The 12893-nt window shown below is 49.9% G+C and overlaps 1 protein-coding gene across 4 annotated transcripts; it reads right to left on the bottom strand.

The window, feature by feature from the left end:
- Positions 1-583: 583 nt before the first annotated feature.
- On the bottom strand, positions 584-11088 carry MIEF2 (mitochondrial elongation factor 2). 4 transcript variants are annotated; one of them, XM_030576874.1, is made up of 4 exons: positions 10876-11088; positions 6917-7070; positions 4573-4753; positions 584-3059 (listed from the first exon to the last, which is right to left on the bottom strand). In XM_030576874.1, the coding sequence occupies exons 2-4, from the start codon at positions 7061-7063 to the stop codon at positions 1990-1992; spliced, it is 1398 nt and encodes a 465-aa protein (XP_030432734.1). In that variant the 5' UTR covers positions 7064-7070; positions 10876-11088; the 3' UTR covers positions 584-1989. The 4 variants fall into 4 exon arrangements, with proteins under 4 accessions (XP_030432734.1, XP_030432738.1, XP_030432736.1 ...); XM_030576878.1 differs by lacking the exon at positions 10876-11088 and adding an exon at positions 10492-10664; XM_030576876.1 differs by lacking the exon at positions 10876-11088 and adding an exon at positions 9030-9262.
- Between the last annotated feature and the right edge of the window lie 1805 nt (positions 11089-12893).

Below are 12893 nucleotides of genomic sequence, written 5' to 3'. Positions count from 1 at the left end.
AGTTTCACCGCACCACACAGTGTGGTTTAAAGGTAGTGTCCCCAGTTGGCCAGCTGAGTATTTCAGGTGCCAGAGCAATATACATGCATTCAGCTAAATGGAACGTAAGAGTGAGCTCAAGACGGTTTTGAAACTAGTAGCACATACAGGAATCTTGTTCTCCCAGAAAACGAAGGCAGCAAGAAATGCCTTTTACACTACAGGTGATCATGAAATAAAATTAAAGGCCTGAGCCCCTCAACTGGTAAACTGCTATTTCCTGAGTGAAATCTCCCCTCAGTGTGAAATTTGTGTAGGGGCTGGGGGAAAGTGAGAGCTGTACTATCTTTAAAGCAGGGGGAGTCGTCATCTGGTAGCAAAGGCAATAAGTACCCGGATAGGCAGAGCAAATGCTGTTATCCAACACGAGACCCGTTCCGCAGTGAGATTTTATTCTCGTCACTAACATCTGGAACATGGTTTAGTGCCTACAGATCAGGTAGTCTTCCGATTAGAGGGAATCACGGTACTCAGAGAAATAGATTATTCTTCCCTCACAAACAAAATCCCATCTCTGTGGAGAAAACTAAACACCAGTCGATACTCACAGTAAAAGGCTGCAGGTTTATTTTCTACCCATAGTGTGCAAAACAGGCATGGTTCTTAATTCATGAGAACAGTCAGAAAACGTATTCTAGTATCTGAAATAAAGCTAGTACCAAAGTAAATCAGCAGCACTATAAGACCATCTCATTCTTAACAGGAAGACAAACATAAAATCACTTCAGCTCTTGCTAACAGGAAGCCTTCTGATTAAAGCATTGTCCCCTCCTGCCCCTTTCTGGGGGTAAGCAGAGTCTTACTGGTGACTGAGAAGGGGCAGGATCTAGACAGCAGCAACACATGCATAAAAACACTAATCTGAAAAGCTGGAGTGGGGACTGTCAACATGATTCATTTTAAAGCAGAGGGGGACTTGGGAACAGCACTGTCCTATCTTGCAGCCATGTGACAGTCTTGTGTGTCTCCTCCACAGCTGTAGCAAGATTCAGGATCACTTAGGTCCATCTACACGGAAAGGCTTTGTGGAAACAACCCTGTAGGACTCATCTCTGTCCCTCAATCACCACCACCCTTAATCCTGCTGTGGAGCCCCTGCTGAAGTGCATAAGGAGGGAGAGTTAAAACATAAAAAGACTCACGATCAGGATACTGAACCCCTAGTATTAGAGCTCACACGAACAGAACGAGTAACACCGGTTAGATTTAGCTTGCCCTGTTGGGAGCTACACTAGTAACACTGAAAATGGGTCAGGAAAAAGCAGATGGGATTGGATTGGCTATGGCAATTTCTTGTGGTGCTTAATCAGTTTCAACTGATCCTCCCCTCAGCCCTGTCCTTTCATGCTGCCAGCATCCTGGGTCTGCAAATACATAGAGGGTGGTGCTGGAACCTGCTGATAAGTTTAGAATCTGGCACTTTCAGAATGAATTTTGTGCTCATGAAAGGGGCTGGATTGAGAGCCCTGAAGACAAGTCCAGTTTAGACACAGCCAAGGTGCAGCGGCAGTGTAAGGTTTCCCACTCACCAACGAGGGTCTTGGTCTGGAAGGGACTACCTCCAAGAACAAGGGGAAGTTCAGGTTCCAGGCCCATACAATCCTGGGCTGCCTCATGCTACCGTGACAACCATGATGGCAGTTTGGTAGGGACAGGACAGAGACCAAACACTTCACCCAGGCCTCACCACTCAATAGATGGTACCTGACTTCTCATGACTACAGCCATGGGCTGGACTGGAAGTGACAAGACCTGGTGGTGATGGGCTCCAGATCCCATTTCCCATCCCTTTACTCAGGCACCTTGGGTCAAAAAAAGTGACGACTTTGATCACTAAGTGCAAGAATTTCACCTGGTAGCAACTAGGACGTGAGAAGCTTTGCAATCCACTCAGCTTGGAGAAGTGGATGCAGAGAAGCGCAAAAAACCAGGAACGCCCAGGCTAGCAATTCATTTATCCGCATGTTCCTGCAACAAGAGGTCTGGCTGAGATACTGCACTGTAGAGTGCATACCCCAGCTCATCTATCTCCTCTTCCAGCAGCTCGCAGAAGAGATTAATTTGACTGTTGAAATAGCAGGGGAGGAAGCCAGTCTCCAGGTAGCCAACCAACGTTTCAAGCACGTGCTGGAACCTCGCAGCCAGGGCTTCCTCTGCCCAGTCGGACTGAGTTTCACTCATGTGGAGGAGGACATGAGTCAGGTGGCTGCCAGTCAGTCTGCTCAAGAAGGGATGATTTTTACAGATGCCTTTTAGGATTTTGAGGCAGCACTGCCTGGCTCCAGAGTCTGCAGCATCCAGATCTTTAAGCTTGGAGACCTCTGATCTATAAAAGCTTTGTCGCCAGAGGTTTTCCACTAGTCCTTTTGAAGGCTTAGCAAGAAGAACCTTATCCCCAGCTTCTGTCACTGGGCAGAGGGTTATGTTCAGCTGGGTCTTGTAATGCATAACCTCCAACTTCAGCTCCTCAGAAGCCATCACGGGTCTGATGAGGCAGTCCAACATGCTGCCTATGGCAGGCCAGTTGATGGAGGTCACCAGCATTTTATGGAGCGCCTCATTGATCACGTTGGAGGAGAGGTACCCGCCCACTAGGAACCTGTCCCAAGGGCTGCTCCCACGCGGGAAGTACTCCAGGTCAGTCCGCCTGATCATCCAGAACTGGGGGTCTTTTACGATGGTGTCCTCTCCTGGGATGAGGCTCCAGAGCGTGGTTTCAAGTACCAAGGGCAGCATGAAGCAGACATGGTCGGCAGCAACAACCTGGAGGTCATCGCAGAGGGAACCACTGAGGAACATGCTGCCGAAGGGCAGTTCTGGGCACTTGTTTTGCAGGAAGCTCTGCAGTTCAATGCAGATGTCCTTTGCCAGCTGCTTACCAAGGGCCACGTCCGTCTCCGGGATGGTGACATGGTTTCTGTAGTAAGAGAGGAGTTTCTCCTGGAATGTGAGACAAAGCAGAGTCCTGGATTCTACTTGGGGAGTCTCTGGGGAGGTGGGATGGCCAAAAGGCTCAGCGGCTGGGAAGGAAATACAGAGATGTATTAGAGTCAGTGCTTCCCGAGGGGGCACAGCAAATACAAAAAATAATGATCATGATCATCATCAGAGCTGGAGACCAAATCTGTACTCAGAGCAGCAGCAGCATGAACATTGGCAGTGCCAGGTTCCCCCATGCAAGCTGCATCTGACCTTGACCTGGAAGGATCATCAAGACTTCAGCTTGATATCCAGGGTCATCCAATCCTTGGCCTCTTAGCTGAGATTGCCAGCAAAGTACCAGTGAATGCTTTCACTGAAAGATCACAACTAAGCCCTACAACCATGCTGGGACAGGGATTACCCGCATATGTCAGACTGAGAAGCCACAGTAGGAAAGAATTTGTGACTTGCCCTGGGTCATCAATTCAGTGCCAAAGCTGGAAATGAGACCCAGGTCTCCTGACCCAGTCTGGTCCTCTAGAGACTCAGGGTACGTCTGCCTGCCATAAGAGATATGCAGCTGGCTTGGGCCAGGCTGACTGGACTCAGGCTACATGCAGCGTAGATGCCTGGGCTCAGCCTGGAGCCTGGCCTCTGGGACCCTAGGAGAGGGGACAGTCTCTGAGCCTGAACCTCTACTCTGCAATTTTATAGCCCCGTGAGCCTGAGTCACTTGGCCCGTAGGTCTTTTATCACTGCACAGACATCCCCTCAAGTGCCACAGTGAGGGCACCCTACCCTGGTGGCTTTGATTCAGGAACACCCCCCACACCCCATTATACACTGGACTAAAGCCACCACACAAGCTCTTGGGGGCAGTTACTGTCTGTTCTGTGTTTGTACAATCGTCTGTGATGAGGCTCCTCCAGGCTACAATACTACAAGGAATTGATGGAAGCCAGTGCCGACATGGAAGCAGTGACTTGCAATCACTGCCAGATGGGCTGGCTTTGAACGGGCACCTAAATGAGAAGAGCTCCACAGTTCAGGACCACGGTCTGCTTGATGCAGCAGAGTATCTGAATTTCTACCCCGACTACCTGGCTGATGTTCCAAGCAGTCTAGATAACCCTCCCACGATCCAGCCAGCTTTCCCATTTCTGGATTAAAATATGCCCTACCTGGTCTAGATGGCAAGGACACTCAGGAGTGAGTGTAACCATTTCTGCCCACTAAAGTGATGTGGAACCAGCTGTGAACTGTGCCATCAGCTACCCACTAGCCAGCCAGCTGGAACATAGTGGGTCAAATTAACATTGGTGTCACACCCCGATGCCAAGCAAGGAGCCCATGGAGACCAGTCGGGGTGGCTAGCTGGAAAGGGTAGGCAAGGACTGGTCCCATGACAGGAGACAGGATGAGTTCCCCAGGAGCCAGAGGATGGAGTTCTCATACGGTCGTGTAGCATAGTGTTACATAGGGAACACCAATCAGTACGAAAACAAGAGGTTGCCTGATGGCAGCAACACACAGTGAACACCTGGGATGGGTGTTTTAACCCTGTCTAGAACTTGGACACTAGGAGTACGGAGACGCAGCATAGAGCCTGACCTTGGGCAGGAAGGGTCGCAGATGGGGACAGCAGAGACTCGCTGAGGTCTGCCCGGCTTTGCTTCTTTGGAGGCTTCGGCTCTGCCTTGATCAAGCTCAGATCTTGCCAGCTCTCCTTGATGGACTTCTGCTCTGCCTTAGCATCGTCCTCGTCAGGCAAGCTGGTGGCTCGGTCTATCAGCTGTGAGAGCAAATGGAAGAACAAAGGTTCACAGCTGCATCGGTGCTCTTATCAGCTATGATCTCCGAGTGACTCACCCCAGCTCTGCTGCCAAAGCATCTATCCACCCAGAAGCAGATTACTCTATAACAGTTTTATTTTGTTTTCATGTAAGTTTTTACTGTTCACGAAAGGCGCTCAGCTGCCAGCACTACAGAACAAAGAATACAGACGGCAAGCAGCAGTGCAGCACCCGCACACTGCCCCACACTGGATGTGGAGGGAGCATGTCTAGACATGCAGAGGGTACCATAGATTAACTGGTTCTGCAGACTGACGGGTTTGTTCAGAGCTGCAGCCACAGATCAGCTTTTCTTCCCCCTTGTGACTGTTACAAGGAATTTGCTGGGTCTTAGTCCAACTATAAGAAATTAGAATTTCCATGCCAGACAAGCAGACTCTAGGCAAATCACAGAGCGCTTCTGTCAGGGGTGAACACGTAGATACAGCACAGTCTTTCCTCGCCCTTTGAGGATAAGGAGCAAGGATTCAATCAGGAGGGATTAAAAAAAGGGATTAAAATTTTTTTCCTTATTTTAAATGAAAACAAGGATGATTTTTTAAAAATAAATCGATTTAAAATTAGCAACTTATGTTAAGGCCTAAACTTCTTATAGGCATTTAAACTAAACCCCCTAGATAAAATTAAGCAGTGAACACTTGCTGCCAAGTTGTAAACAAGTCAATTCACTGCATTGATGGAAGTCTCTGGCCCAGAGCCTAGAGCCAGAGTTTGATGATGTGCTTAACTGCTTGTGACAGCAGTGGCCTCTTCTACAGACTCAGAGGAAAATATTTTCTTTATTTCAGTTTATTCAACTAGTTCAGTTCAATGATTAGTTCATTCAAAGATAAAAACACCAATTGGAGCTGAAAAACCAGGAGAGCTTCAATCTATGGGTGAAAACTAGCTGTGAGAGGACCTAAAATCTTGACGGATGCAGTGGCCAGAAATAATGAGTTCAAGTCACTAACTATAGTTAATACTTCTTTTGTTTAATACATCAGTTAATTTGCTATGAGGGGAGAGACAAGCTCAGTGGTTTGAGCATTGGCCTGCTAAACCCAGCGTTGTGAGCTCAATCCCTGATGGGGCAATTTAGGGATCTGGGGCAAAATCAGTACTTGGTCTTGCTAGTGAAGGCCGGGGGCTGGACTCGATGACCTTTCAGGGTCCCTGCCAGTTCTAGGAGATAAGCATATCTCCATATATTATTTAAGGTTGTTTTAGTTAATAAAAAATTTAAATGCTGGTTTTGTGCATTTTAATTGAATTTGAATGTCAAATTCAAATCCCATTTGGATTGACTCAAACAACAAGTAAAAAATTCATCTACTAAAGATGGAATGCATCATTCACCACTTTCTAACATAAAAAATGTAAGTTATGCTATATAATTGCATAAATAAATGTTTAGACACTATGTATCCTCCTGGTTAGCAAAAAAGAACCACCAAATATACCTAAATATAGCTGTTACAGTTTAATTTCAAATCAACGTAAGAACGTACAGTAACCAGTCAAGGAAAATCAACCTTTCTTTAGGGAAAATAACTAAATAGTACAAATGCAAAACATAATTAAAATCATTTAAATCTCTTGGATTGAAAACAATTCACCTTGTTCTAAATGAGAAAATCTTGCACTCCTGTTGTTGTTGGGTTTTTTTGTTGAGGAAACTAAAAGGTTATTTTCCTTTTAACAGAAAGCCAAATCGCCTTCATAGGCAGAGTTCAGGGATATTTCAGTGTCCCAGGCTGGGAAGAATGATGGAGACAAGTCACTCTCTCTCCCTTCCCCCCTGTAGTAATGCTCTTCCCTCAAAAAATACACTCAACGGGTTTTGTGATCTTTGATCACAGGGGTATCACATGCAGGGCATCTACAGGCTCAGATCAGACTCTGTTTAGAGAAGGCCAAGGACCGAGAGACGTGTATGGAACATCTGCTGCACTGGTGTGGCTAGGGTGGTTTTGGGAAGGATGCATTGCAAAGTCTTGTTCCTTTGCAATCTGAGAGCATCGCTCTTTTTTCAGTTCCTGAAGTCCCAATGCATAAGTCACGGCTTGACAGTGAAGAGGACATTAGTCACTTGTCATGGTCCAGAGGGAACCCTGGCTTACCCGTTTCACCACCAGAGTTGCGATGGCCAGCACAGCAGCACCCCCCACCCCAAGCACCAGCCTGGCATTGGCCAACAGGAAGTCAACAGCACCGCCCAGTCCATTGTCGTCCCGCCTCTTCCCCCTTTTATGAACCAGGTCAGCCATGTTCAACCTGCAGAAGAGAAAGAAAAACGCAAGGTTAGGAGCCCAGGCTGGGGTCCAAAGTGGCTTTGTGGAACCATTTGAGGATACTGAAAAAATCAGGGAAATTTCTCTCACAAGAGGATCTACTAGTTTGTAGAACAGCCTCCCCAGGGAAGGGACGGATTAGGGTTGGAAGAGACCTCGGGATGTCATCTAGTCCAACCCCCTGCTCAAAGCAGGCCCAACCCCGACTAAATCATCCCAGCCAGGGCTTTGTCAAGCTGGGCCTTAAAAACCTCTAAGGAAGGAGATTCCACCACCTCCCTAGGGAACCCATTCCAGTGCTTCACCACCCTCCTAGTGAAATAGTGTTTCCTAATATCCAGCCTAAACCTCCCCCACTGCAACTTGAGACCATTGCTCCTTGTTCTGCCATCTGCCACCACTGAGACCAGCCAAGCTCCATCCTCTTTGGAACCCCCCCTACACCCTTTTTCAGGTACTTGAAGGCTGCTATTAAATCCCCCCTCACTCTTCTCTTCTGCAGACTAAATAAGCCCAGTTTTCTCAGCCTCTCATAAGTCATGTGCCCCTAGCCCACTAATCATTTTTGTTGCCCTCTGCTGGACTCTCCAATTTGTCCACATCCCATCTGTGGTGGGGGAGAGGGGGCAAAACTGGACACAATACTCCAGATGTGGCCTCACCAGTGCCGAATAGAGGGGAATAATCACTTCCTTGATCTGCTCGCAACGCTCCTACTAATGCAGCCCAATATGCCGTTGGCCTTCTCGGCAATGAGGGCACACTGCTGACTCCTATCTAGCTTCTTGTTCACCAAAATCCCCATGCAGCCAAATCTAGACTAGACAAAGCAGGAAACAGACCCAGTAGATCTCTTTGGTCTTTGATAGCTTCCTCATACTCACCTTCCTGGGTCTACATAATCACACCTCCATCTCCCCTCTTAGATCCTCTTGCTCCCTGTCCTCGTCAACACCTTCTTACCATTGTCAGCTCTGTGCCCTCCTCCCACCAAACCTGGAATTGCATCCAAGTTGCTAGAACAGCCCCAATAACCAGCACTTGGTGATCAAAGGAGAAGTTCTCCATTTAAAATGTTTCTGCGACAGTGCGAACACGGAGTCCTCTATAGGTTACTGAACCCAGCCCTGGAAACATGACAGGGATGGGAGAGAGATAATTAAACAATGATGGATGCTAACAGATGTCCTCCCCTGTTTTTCTTACACTGAGAAAGGGAGTTATTTGGTGCAGCAGGATTTTCAGACTCTTGTAATGGAAAATTAACTGAGACCGAGATGGGGCTCAAATTCAGTTTCTAGACAAGATCTTTGCTTTAAGATGGTAGTTAGAGCAGGGGGCTGGGACAGGAGTCCAGACCACTAGTGACTCACTGCAGTACCACAGTCACATGACCTCTGTGACTCTGTTTACCCAGAGGTATGTTGTAAAGTGCTTTTAGAGCTTCAGCCCAAAGGAAGTAGGCAGTTACAGAGCATCATTATAAAGCATTGGCCAAAGCCTAGACAGGACTCCCTTAAAGATACAGTGCAGGGGGACTGTCTAAGATTGCTCTAGCAGCTCAAAGTCCATTCAAGATAAAGGCACCTCACCCTGCCCTTTACATGGAGATTCTGCTTCCGTCAGCCAGTGAACAAGGGCACGAGCGCCTCAGGCAGCACTAGCAACCAAGCAGCTGCCTTGTCCTATTTCCACCAGGCCCTATATCCACGCTCTTGGTTTAATGTTGCAATCCTCCCTTGCCAAGCTGCATAGGGTGACCAGATGTCCCAATTTTATAGGGACAGTCCTGATTTTTGGGTCTATTTTTATATAGGCTCCTGTTACTCCCCACCCCCTGTCCCGATTTTTCACTCTTGCTGTCTGGTCACCCTAAAGCTGCAGGACCACAGGGGCATTATTCTAACTCCACAGCCCGCAGAGGAGACCGCCGCACACATACCTTCACAGGCCAAGCACTACATCTTCCCTACTGCAGCTTTGCAGCAGAAATGGGCCGCGACCAAATGATTAGATCCTGCAACACTGGGAGTGTACAAATCTGTATGGGAACACCACAGCCTAGATCTCCCCTTCCCTAGAGTTTGAAACCCACACAGCATCTGTGTGGAATCCTCACAGGGCAGGCACAGCTCATGAATAATGATCCCAATATGGCTCAGTTTCACTGTGTCACTAAGGGAACAGAAGAGATGCAAATCAACAGTTTATCAGGGGCTAGGATCTCAGGCTACTATGAGCTCGAAATCTAGTTCCGAGCAACAGTTCCTGTTTCAGAACACAGGCACCACAGGGCAGCCTGCCTATCGCTTGGCGTTCTGGTGCCAAGCCACTCACTTTAGTATGCACCACCCTCATGAGTGGGCAGTCACCGAATGCTGAGTGGGCCTGTGCTGGGAGCTGCTCTGTAAATTCAAGCTCTCAGGATTTTCCAATGAGTAATGGAATGGTTTTAAAGGGTCCCAACAGGGCAAACTCTAGATCAAGGAATCAGCAAGGCTGTGACCATGCAGTAGGCTCACCGAGTTAACTGGGTTAGAGAGAGGAAAAGAGTCCGCTAGTCCCTCGAGCATATGGCATTTATGGGAGTGGGCAGCATGTCCCTGAATACGCTGGAGCTTGTCGTCTACAGACAAGAAACAAGAACGTTGTCCTGGGCACAGAATGTCTCCCTCTCTGTTTGGAGATGATCCATCACAAGCCACACATGGCTGCACTGACGCATTAACATGCAATTAACAAGCACTCTCCATGAAAAACAAATTTAATATTAAGCCTCAGCACCACACCAGCAGGCAAGTACCCCACCCTCGCCCAATCTGTCTGCCTGCAGATAAAATAGGCCCAACAAGCCTAATGGCTCAAATGTACACAGCCATTTAAGTTGCAGAGCTAGCTACACCAGATACCCTTCCTGCTCTAACCACTAGACTACACTTCCACTGGGAACAACACAACCCACAGCCAACCCTGGTGGGTGGCTGCCCACAGCAGGACTGACAGGTGCAGAAAATTTAGGACACCAGATCAGGAGTCTCCAGGTGGGGCAGGGAGGGGGGATGCCACCTCTGCTAGCTCGCAACCCCAGAGCAACTTGAGCATTGCCACTTTTGTCACTCTGCTTAGCTGCCATTTTCAGCCATCCCCCCAGCCAGAGCAGCTCCCCATTCACATCCTGGGGTGCAGAGAACTACACAGGGGAGGGATGAAAGGGTCACATCGCATTCCCCAGCCCCACTACACAGCAGGAGGCAGAGTCACCCCCACAACACCCACCCTGTAGGGCCCGATTCGGTTTGGCCCCTCAGCTGTGGGCTCCTGTCCCCGCAGGGTGGGGGGGAGCGGGCAGCGTGGCAAGAAGCCAAAGGTGCCTGAGTCGGAGAACATAGGCTGGAAGCGCTCACCCAGGGGGATCGGCCCGGCCTGAGAGCCAACGGGGATCAACGCCCCGTCCCAGGCGGGACCGGACGTAGGCTGCCAGAAACACCCGGCGGGAAGCGCCCCCTCTCCCCTACGGTAACCGGACGCACCCGGTCCCCTACCCCGGCCAGACCTACGCAGCTGCAGAGCAGGGACTCTGCTCCCGCCCCCACGTGCCCCCTTACTGTGTAAACCAACGGGGAGCGCGCACACAGCGGTCTAGCTCACCCCCCCCGTGCCCCCTTCTAGATCACCCCCCTCACGAGAGTCTCCTCCCCAGGTCCAGATCACGGGACCCGCGCTCTGGATCCACACACCCCCCAGGCCTCCTTGAGCCCGGCCCCTGGGGGAGGCGCGGCCGCGCTCACCTTGCGCAGCGAGCCCCGCTAGGTCAGGGCATGTTGAGGCGGATCCCGGCAGAGCCCGGGCCCCGGGAGCTGGAACACGCCTCAGCCGGCCCCGCAGTTAGGGCAGCGGCCGGTTCTCCTGCAGCCGCCCCGCAGCGAACGTTGGCGGCCGTGAGATTCCGACGGGCCGCGGCAGCCAATGGGAGCGCCCGCCCGCTGTCTCAACGTTCCGAAATGGAACGACCGGTTGGGTTGCCAATCTCACCCCGCCCCGGCTGCGGGCTCGTCGCACGTGGGCGGAACCCGGCAGCTCTTCGCCTTAAAGACACAGCGGGGCCAGGGCAGGGCTTGGGGACATGGGGCCGGGGGGGGCTCAGCTCTAGCACAAGCAGATGGTCCTACATACTGAGCTGACAGAGACTCTGGGGGGAAGTGCTGAAAACCCGACCCTCCCCCGCCATACACAGGCATCCTAAATTAGGGTTGCCACCTATGCATGTTTTCCCACCAGAATCGTCCCTTTCTGGAGGTCGCTGTCCAGGGAGTGGGAGATCTGTAACTCTAAGGGGGTTCAGTACACACTGCTACCTGTGCAGCTTTATGGGCTCAGGATCCTCCCCGATGTCCTGGCTTTTGGGTAGCTCAGAGGTGGCAACCATAGCTTGCCCCAGTCGCGGCCCAGGAGGAGGCCGCTGTGCTGGCATGGTACAAACAGAACCAAAAGAGGGTCCCTGCCCCCACAGGATCTGAGTATGAGACAAGAGGCAGCAAGTGAATACAGACAGAAGGTGGGGGGAGCACAATGATACAATTAGCATTATTTTATTACTTAATATTTGTTAGTTATGATTAATAACCTGTCTCCTTTTGCCCACAAAGACAACCAGTGTGTGGTGCAGACAATGAAATACATTGAAATCCATTAAAACAATGAGGAGTCCGGTGGCACCTTAAAAGATTTATTTGGTCATAATTTTTGTCAGTAAAAACCCCCACTTCATGTGCAGAGCCTAAGGGAGACCTTAAAGGCTGAGGCCCTGCATGCTCCATGTTGAAGAGAGGACTGGAACTCTAGACCTAGGTTCTAGTCAGGTGACTTTGGGAAAGCACCTTGACTCAGTTCCCCCTTCTGTGAAATGGGGCTAATCAATAATCATGGGTTATTAGGGACCTCAGGAGATCATCTAGTCCAACCCTCTGCTCAAAGCAGGACCAATCCCCAAATGGACCTCCTCAGGGATTGAACTCACACCCTGGGTTTAGCAGGCTAATGCTCAAACCACTGAGCTATCCCTCTGATGCTGACCTTGTTTGTAAAGCATTTTGAGATCCACTCAGCATTATCTTCCTAGCAGTAGATGTTCGTCCCAGTATCCTCCACAAATACATCCTCCTCTCTTTCACGGATTGCTGCCCTTCACCCCCAAAATGGCTGCGTTTCAGTAGTTTGGGGAGCACTTTGGATCTTTCACGAGGACAGGAGCTATAATAAAAATGAACAAAGCACCTCTAATGACTGCAAACAACACGTATGAACAATAAGGCTGCGGTGCGAGTAGTGTGCCATTAAAATGTTCCACGTCACACATGAAAATAGTGAGGTTGCATCACTAGTGTTCTCTTCTCGCCATCGCTGTTATGGGGGGCTCTGCTGGGATACATGAGGGTATGAGAAGCTATCTAAACACCGTGCTCGGAGCAGCACAGCTCGAAGAGTTCTCAGCTGTAGGCAAATGAACTGCAAAAGAGAATGGGGAGAGATTTCCCCCCCGGGACCAAATAAAGGGGGATTTGCACCAAATGGTGTGTCTGCACAAGACAGGCAGCTGCAATCACTTCTCCCCCGGGGGGAGGGGAGGGTAAAAGCAGGCATCCTCCAATGTGTTAGCACCCCTGTCAATGAAGGGGTTAAAAGAGGGAGAGCCCTGCCTCCATCAAGCTTGTCTGTAGTGTGCGAAGGGCCGGGCCCTGCTTCCTTTAGGGCTGTGTCAATGTAACACACCCTGCCAGGAGGAACAGGCAGGCCCGCTGGTTGCAGC

This window comes from Gopherus evgoodei, chromosome 10, assembly GCF_007399415.2.
Source record: "Gopherus evgoodei ecotype Sinaloan lineage chromosome 10, rGopEvg1_v1.p, whole genome shotgun sequence".
NCBI lineage: Eukaryota > Metazoa > Chordata > Testudines > Testudinidae > Gopherus > Gopherus evgoodei.
This window is presented reverse-complemented; position numbering and strand designations above follow the sequence as displayed.

Coding starts and splice junctions, on each gene's coding strand:
- MIEF2 (XM_030576874.1), bottom strand. CDS start 7,063: ATGGCTGACCTGGTTCATAAAAGGGGGAAGAGGCGGGACGACAATGGA. Junction 4,754..6,916: donor CAACTCTGGTGGTGAAACGG/GTAAGCCAGGGT, acceptor TTGCTCTCACAG/CTGATAGACCGAGCCACCAG. Junction 3,060..4,572: donor TGCGACCCTTCCTGCCCAAG/GTCAGGCTCTAT, acceptor TTTCCTTCCCAG/CCGCTGAGCCTTTTGGCCAT.